The sequence below is a fragment of the Bos grunniens genome, chromosome 14 (genome assembly GCF_055505025.1).
Source record: "Bos grunniens cultivar Pamir isolate PY7600 chromosome 14, Bosgru_T2T1.0, whole genome shotgun sequence".
NCBI lineage: Eukaryota > Metazoa > Chordata > Mammalia > Artiodactyla > Bovidae > Bos > Bos grunniens.
Genome location: NC_141178.1, coordinates 66,246,391 through 66,255,166, shown reverse-complemented (window position 1 = coordinate 66,255,166; position 8,776 = coordinate 66,246,391). Strand labels below are relative to the sequence as shown.

At 42.0% G+C, this 8,776-nt stretch overlaps 1 protein-coding gene across 2 annotated transcripts in view; it reads left to right on the top strand.

Moving 5' to 3' along the window:
* The first annotated feature begins 244 nt into the window (after window positions 1-244).
* Window positions 245-8,776, top strand: part of ANXA13 (annexin A13) — a 57,215-nt gene continuing 48,683 nt past the window's right edge. The window contains exons 1-2 of one of the 2 annotated variants that reach the window (XM_086337105.1): window positions 245-320; window positions 1,611-1,733. In XM_086337105.1, the coding sequence (XP_086193231.1) occupies window positions 306-320; window positions 1,611-1,733 (138 nt within the window). In that variant the 5' untranslated portion in view covers window positions 245-305. The remainder of the gene's footprint in view (window positions 321-1,610; window positions 1,734-8,776) is intronic. The other variant, XM_086337107.1, reaches the window with a different exon arrangement.

Genomic DNA, 8,776 nt, shown 5'->3' with positions numbered 1-8,776 from the left:
AGAGTGAGACAGGATTAGCCCTTTAGTTGTGAATAAGATCAACTTTAAAAGCCTATATTTAATTTATTTAAAAAATTTTTTTTACTTTTAAAAAGATGGCCAACCAAGGCAGCATGGGCAGGTTAATATCAGTTGTTGCTGGAGTCACTCTCTACCCATCCCCAGCAATGTATTCAAATGCAATGCCAATGGTTACTTATTAAACTCAAGAGATATCATGCCCTAGGAAAACCATTATAAACTTGGCCTTTAGAAGAACTGATCTCTTCATGAAATACTGAACAACTGTCTCTGAAGAAACGAAAATGGGCAATCGTCATGTAAGTATTTATTGCTTTCGGGACTCACACCAAGTTCTAATTTTGGTTAACATGGAGAAATTTAAATTATGAAATCATGATTGATACTTTCATACTTTATAATTGTGATCACTCCTAATTGTTGGTTTTCACAACAGCAAACTATGCTTTGAAAATGCATTTGAAATGTATTTTATTTCCATTAGAAATATTTTCAGAGGGATGAAAGAGAAGTATTTGGAACAAGGTGGAAAACAATGCCTTGCAGAGAGCAAGTGGTTAAAAATTTAAGGAATGTGTGATTAAAGCAGTTAGTTTGTAGCAAAGCTACACAAAGCTTCATAGATGTCACCCTCGGTGTTTTGGGACTACAGGTTCATGTTGTAAATATCAGGAGACAAAGCTACTAGGATTTTCACAAGCCTGTATAGCTTGGATTGAAGGGTGAAAATATCCCAGTACCAAACAACCAGGTATTTGTAAATATTCACAAAATAGATTTAATATTTTACGTTTCTTCTGAATGTCTAGGCTCATGTGAATAGCATGTCTGTAAACTATAAATGGCTAAAAATTGATAAAAATATTACCATTTGGAACTAACTAGGCACAAGGCAGTTCGGAGTTAAATCTGATTTTTTTTTTTTTTTAACAGTGAAAAAAGTATACCCAAAGCTATGGCAATAAGAATTTTAATAAGGTTTTGCTGCACCTGCTGTAACTTCCCACAGGAAGAAGGATTTATTGTGTGTATGCTAGGAATGAAGAGAATAAAAATCCAGAATTTTCTGTAAAGTACAACTTTATGTATAAGATATTTCTCCTTTGCCCTACATCAGACTTGCACTCAGATGGTTGCAAACCTACAAGCATTGTCTTCAGAGAGGCATTATTTTTGAAGTCATCTGTAAATACCATTATCATAGTGGCCAAGGTTATGAGGCTTCCATTTAGTTGGTCTTTCAGAGAAACTGAAACCTACTTTTAAAATACTCCTGATCCTGGGAACTCTCTGGTGGGCCAGTCATCAGGACTCTAAGCTTCCAATGCAGGTGGCCTGGGTTTGATCCCTGGTCGGGGAACTAAGATCACCATAAACTGTGTGGTGTGGCCAAAAGAAAATAAAATTTTAAAAAAATTTTTTTAAATAAATAAGATACTTCTGATCCATGCAGAGGACCTCAGGAAAAATTATTGGCCCCTGCCTTAGCTGCTTCAGAGGATATTTTCACCCCTTGAAAGTCAACCCCATGGGGCCATGGCTTGTATGAGTGGTCTAGCATTTTATGTATTTCTTTTTTGAATCTTCAGAGCCAATCTTACTCCCTGCCAGAAGGCAGTCAACACTTGCCCAAAGGGCAGGCCTTACCCTCGGCAGACCTGCAGCCTCTCAGCCACCCATCAGGGAGTGGAGAGCCAGAGTCCCACCAGCCTGTAAGCATTTATTTTCCCTCCAAATCATAAGTATGACCAGGCTTTCTCATGGGCCCCATATTACTCACCAATGACTTGTCATGCTGAACCCTCCAATCTGAAAAGGTCCCCATGAGGCATTCCTTCCAAGCAGGGACATTTTTCCCTGGAAAATGTTTGTTACCATATTTGCAGCTATGGTGAAAATTTAATCTAGGAACTGAGCTTCCCTTCCCAACAGTGTCCCTTAATGGTGCCCAGGGACAGGGAATGTGATCCTACACTATGCTCCTATGACACCGTAGAAAATATTAGTGGAATTTAACATGCATAAAGAATGATATGTTCTAAGACTGTGTTTCTAGATAAGTAAATGCAAAATCTTTTACAAGGACAAATGACTGCATTAGAAAATGACTTGAATACGTACAAACTTAAAACTCAGATGCTTATAGTTTTAAAGTAGCTATACTTCCTGGTGGTGGCTTAGTGGTAAAGAATCCGCCTTCCAATGCAGGAGACACAAGAGACTCAGGTTCAACCCCTGGTTCAGGAGGATCACCTGGAGAAGAAAGTGGCAACCCACTCCAGTATTTTTACCTGGAAAAATTCACAAACAGGGGAGCCTGGTGGGCTACAGTCCACGGGATTGCAAAGAGTCAACATGACTGAGTGACTGAGCGCGCGCGCGCACACACACACACACACACACACACACACACATACACACTCACTCAACCAAAACACATTTGGAAACTAAATGTTAGCAAAATACAAGTCCATGATGTGCAAAAGTACGTTGTTGATTTAGTGTAATAGATAATGTTCTTGTGCTGAGGTTAAATACTGGGCTCAATGCAAAAATGGCACGGATAGCTATTATGTGGTTTTTCTGAGTTACAGCATCCCTGAAATATGATGTGGTGTGTGACTTCTTAGTTCTCCCATCACGTTTCTCTATCCTAACTACTGAGAAACCTTTGTTTATAAGACTCCCTGTAAGACAATTGGGCATTCTCTTAGCCAAAATGCAGGCTTTTTACATTAAACCTCCTTCTGTTCTTTGTTCTTTTATCATGAGCTTGTAACAATTAAAGTATGTTATTTGGCATGCTTTATAAATAGAAACACAAACACAGGCATTGAGATCATGTGCTAGCGCCTGCTCAACCTGATGATCCAGCATGCTTCATACTAGTTTTTCAGTGCAGTTCAGCTCAGTTGCTCAGTCATGTCCAACTCTTTGTAACCCATAGACTCCAGCATGCCAGGCTTCCCTGTCTATCACCAACTCCTAGATCCCACTCAAACTCATGTCCATAGTGTTAGTGATGCCATCCAACCATCTCACCCTCTGTCGTCCCCTTCTCCTCCCACCTTCAGTCTTTCCCACCCAGCATCAGGGTCTTTTCCAGTGAGTCAGTTCTTTGCTTCAGGTAGCCAAAGTATTGGAGCTTCAGCTTCAACATCAGTCCTTCCATTGAATATTCAGGACTGATTTCCTTTAGGATGAACTGGTTGGATCTCCTTGCAGTCCAAGTGACTCTCAAGAGTCTTCTCCAAAACCACAGTTAAAAAAGCCTACTAGGAAAGCTGAATCTCTCAAAATATGTCCATAAAGCAGAGTCCACAGATAACTGTTTGACAAATATTGGTCTAAAGCCATTTGAAAGTTGGAAATCATATTTTCCAAGGTACTCTGATATGGAATCCTAGTGAATTCCGAAAACTGAAAATTACTTTTTTCCTTTGTGTTTTTCTCCAATGCTTTTGCCATCATCACTGATTTTTCTGAATTCCAGACATAGTGTTTCTACCTAACCTGTTTGGAGCAGTAAGAACTGACACTGGTATATTATTATCATTTGCTGAAACACATAGTGTTCAGAGTCTGCTTAGCCTAGAGACCATGTCTCTGCTCAATGAGCTTTGTGCAGAGACAGAAAAATAGATCTTCATGAAAAAAGCTTAGGTTCAGCCAGATGACTCTTCCTCTGTGTGAGTTATTTTCAAGATACTAACCATTTGGAGGAAAACAGAATATTGTGACAAAGAGTGAGATGACTTAGTCACAAGAGTATGGCTGTAGAGGGCAGAGTCATAGACAGGGAACAAGATCTAGGGGTGCCATGGATAAATGTGGAAATCATCACAAACTCAAGAGGACTATTGATTTCTGGAAAATTTTTTCGAGACAAATGAACAGGTGCTAAAAAAGTACGACTGAATTTCTACTCATAGCATGGACCCTGGACTAGTAGCAATGTCCACATGGCTGGGGTGCTTTTAGAAATACAGAATCTGGGACTTTCCTGATAGTCCAGTGGTTAAGAATCCAAGTTGTAATGTGGGGGACACGAGCTTTATCCCTGATCGAGGAACTAAGATCTCATATGTCGAGGAACAACTAAGCCCACACACCACAAACAGAGAGCCTGCCTGCAGCAACTACTGAAGTCCTTGCACTCTGGGGCCAAGTGCCACAGCTAAGACCTGACACAGACAAAGAAAAAAAAACGCAGAATCTCAGGCCCACCCAGACCTACTTAATCAGAATCTACACTTTAACAAGATCCCCAAGTGTTTCCCATGCATGTTGAAGTTGAGAAGTACCCAACTGGGGAACAAGTTCTTCAACTTGCCTGGATATTGGAGTTACCTGGGGGTTCTAAAAACCAGCGAGGCCTGAGTCCCACCCCCAGAGAATCTGAATTAATTGGTCTGGTAGTTGGCCTGGGTGTTGGGTTTTCTAAATGCTCCCCAGGCAATGCTGATGAGCACAGAGTTTGAGAAATGGTGACCCGCACACCACAATCCTGGCAAGACCAGCTCAGCACACTGCTGATGAACGAAGTGTCATTGTGAGTGCCTGGAAATGAAAACCAACTGATAAATGTCAGAACATCTGCTCAGTGATCCCCAGGGTGTTTGTCAAGATGCCACGTTTATGACTCGCTTGTGCTGATATTTAGCCAATACAAATATTGTCTGAAATGGGACTACGTGGTGGACCGTGAACACCCAAGAGATACATGACAGGTGGGGCCTAGGTCAGGATTCCTGAGAAAAGAGGCGAGGCTCTAAAGACAGCTGAAATGTGATGGGGAATTTAAGACAAAAGTACATATGGCTTTAACCAAGAGTGCTTTACACTGTGATCCCAAAACTCAAAGAATCACAGTGACCCCCAAATAAAACCAGCCTAGACTATGCAGGAATATCTCTCCTATCAGGAAAACTTTTGTCCTGCAAAGTTAGTCCTTTAGATCATCACCATCCGGAAGAGGAAATAAAAATGGCCTCTGCCATCAAAACATGACATGCACTAAAGCAAGCTTTATTTAATGACAACTCGCCCACATGAAGTTTAACTACGTTTTAGGCAAAATTACACAATCTTGGCTTTGGAGGTGTCTTGGCTATAATAGATTAAAAGCAGTCATTTAAAAGAGGTGCGGGATAAAGACTGGCAAGGACAAATACACTGACAGAAGGAAGAACATGTAACTGAAAACTTGACCCAGGACAAACTTGACCCAGGAACTCTGAAGGTGTAGGAGCCTGGGGCACTTTGAGTACAGGATGGATTTGAGCACATCCCAACACAGCCAAACATCTCTACTCTACAGCACAGCAACATGACCCCAACGCCCAGCAATAATGGACATCACTGGAGGTTTAAAAGGGCCTTTTGAAATGATGATGGTAATGACAACAGACATTTTTTAAGTTGTTGTGAGACAGTGAATAGCTTGGAGCACAGTGGCCCACGAAATTTGAGCCCTTTACAAAGCACTCCATATATACAAGTGTCAGTCCTCACAGCAATTCTAATAGTAAGGTGCTATTATTATTAGTCCTCTTTTAAATTGTGGAAAGTGAAGCAAAGAGAAGTTAGGTTATTTGTCTGAGGTTGTATTAATATATCTAATAAGAGGTATTATTAGTATATTAGTATATTAATATATCTAATAAGAGGAATTCCAGTTGAGCTATTTCAAATCCTGAAAGATGATGCTGTGAAAGTGCTGTGGCATATTGAAAGTACTCAATATGCCAGCAAATCTGGAAAACTCAGCAGTGGCTACAGGACTGGAAAAGGTCAGTTTTCATTCCAATCCCAAAGAAAGGCAATGCCAAAGAATGCTCGAACTACTGCACAATTGCACTCATCTCACATGCTAGTAAAGTAATGCTCAAAATTCTCCAAGCCAGGCTTCAGCAATACATGAACTGTGAACTTCCAGATGTTCAAGCTGGTTTTAGAAAAGGCAGAGGAACCACAGATCAAATTGCCAACATCCGCTGGATCATGGAAAAAGCAAGAGAGTTCCAGAAAAGCATCTATTTCTGCTTTATTGACTATGCCAAAGCCTTTGACTCTGTGAATCACAGCAAACTGTGCAAAATTCTAAAAGAGATGGGAATACCAGACCATCTGACCTGCCTCTTGAGAAACCTATATGCAGGTCAGGATGCAACAGTTAGAACTGGACATGGAACAACAGACTGGTTCCAAATAGGAAAAGGAGTACATCAAGGCTGTATCTTGTCACCCTGCTTATTTAACGTATATGCAGAGTACATCATGAGAAACGCTGGACTGGAAGAAGCACAAGCTGGAATCAAGATTGCTGGGAGAAATATCAATAACCTCAGATATGCAGGTGACACCACCCTTATGGCAGAAAGTGAAGAGGAACTAAAAAGCCTCTTGATGAAAGTGAAAGAGGAGAGTGAAAAAGTTGGCTTAAAGCTCAACATTCAGAAAACAAAGATCATGGCATCTGGTCCCATCACTTCATGGCAAATAGATGGGGAAACAGTGTCAGACTTTATTTTTGGGGGCTCCAAAATCACTGCAGATGGTGATTGCAGCCATAAAATTAAAAGACGCTTACTCCTTGGAAGGAAAGTTATGACTAAGCTAGATAGCATATTGAAAAGCAGAGACATTACTTTGCCAACAAAGGTTCATCTAGTCAAGGCTATGGTTTTTCCTGTGGTCATGTATGGATGTGAGAGTTGGACTGTGAAGAAAGCTGAGCACTGAAGAATTGATGCTTTTGAACTGTGGTGTTGGAGAAGACTCTTGAGAGTCTCTTGGACTGCAAGGAGATCCAACCAGTCCATTCTAAAGGAGATTAGTCCTGGGTGTTCTTTGGAAGGAATGATGCTAAAGCTGAAACTCCAGTACTTTGGCCACCTGATGCTAAGAGTTGACTCACTGGAAAAGACTCTGATGCTGGGAGGGATTGGGGGCAGGAGGAGAAGGGGATGACAGAGGATGAGATGGCTGGATGGCATCACCGACTCAATGGACTTGAGTTTGAGTGAACTCTGGGAGTTGATGATGGACAGGGAGGCCTGGCGTGCTGCAGTTCATGGGGTGGCAAAGAGTCGGACACAACTGTGCCACTGAACTTAACTGAACTGAATAAGAGGTAAACATGAATTAGGGTTTGGGTAGAAACTCTTCACACTATGTCTTGAGCTCCTATTACACTAACTAGAAGCTAATCAACAGGGATGTCTACAACTATGGAACTGGATTATCACTTCATGTGTCTCTACCCCATCTCTGAGCTTTCTCCTTCTATCCTCATCCCCACATTGGAATAGATGCTTTTCTGTAGTGCTTCCATAATATTCCGTGTATAATACCATCACTTCTCTCCCAGGTGATTCTGGAATTCTTTATACATCACTGGACAGAACTGGACTGACGGCTCCAACTGCCCTGGGGGTTGGACTATGTCTCATTCGTCTTAGCATCCCCAGTACCAACACAATACCTGGCGCACAGCAAATGTGAATGAATTCATCAATTCATTACGATTTCTTATTTTTTCCACTACATTTATTTATTTATGTTTGTGCTGGGTCTTGCTGCTGGGGTTTCCTCTACTTGCAGAGAGTAGGGGCTACTCTCTAGTTGCAGTGCATAGGCTTCTCACTGCAGTGGCTTCTCTAGTGTGGAGCACAGGCTTTAGGGCACAGGCTTCAGGAGCTGTGGCTCCTGGGCTCTGGAGCACAGGCTCAGTAGCTGTGGCTCCTGGGCTCTGGAGCACAGGCTCAGTAGCTGTGGTGACACGTGGGATTTTCCTGGATCAGGGATCAAACCTGAGTCTCCTCTTCTTATGAGGATACCAATCACTGGATTTAGGACCCTCCCTCCATCTGAGCTCATCTAAAACTCCTTAACTAATTATATCTGCAAAGGTTCAATTTCCAAATACGGTCACATTCTGAGGTTCTGACATGAATTCAGGGGCACTGGTCAACCCACTACTCCAAGGAAATTGGGTTTCATTGCCTTAAGCTAGTAGTGGTTTTCAAACTTTGCATAGCAGATTCCTTTGGAAGACTTATTTAAACAGAGAGCTGGGCCCCATCTGCAGAGAGTCTGATTCAGTAGACGCTGTATAGTGGAGCCGGAGAATCTGCATTTCTGACAAGTTCCCTGGTGATGCTGACACTGCTGTCTAGGCACCACACCTGGAGAACTACTATCTTAGGCAACAGAGAAGCCCCAGTCGATCTCAGACAAGGGGATGACAAGGTGGGCATTTTGGATGGACCATGCTGGAAGCTGGTGGAGAAAGGTGTGGAGAGAAACATGACCAAAGGCAAGTAAAGCCCCTGAAAGACAGTGGCCCTGGAGAAAGATGATGAACCCCTGCCCTGAACTGAAACAGTGACAATGGGATTGGAGAGAAAATGACAGATGGGAGGGTCAAACAGACATAACTTGCTAACTGACAAGATATGGGAGGTGGGGGACAAGAAAGACTCCATGGAGCCTCCCAGCTACCTGGCTGTGAATGCAGAATGATGGTGGTGCACCCTGAGAGTGAGGACAAGTCTGCAAGGTGAAAGGATGAATTTGGTTTGGGGATCTGTAGGGTTTGAAATATCTGGGTATTACACCTAACATAGCTGAATCTGAAACTCAAGAGAGAAGTCTGGGGTTGAGGTGGTTTGTAAGTATAAATTCTGGGGTTTTTTTGTTTTGTTTTTAAGTGAGTATGTATTTGTTCACAAACTACTGGACTGACAGTGGC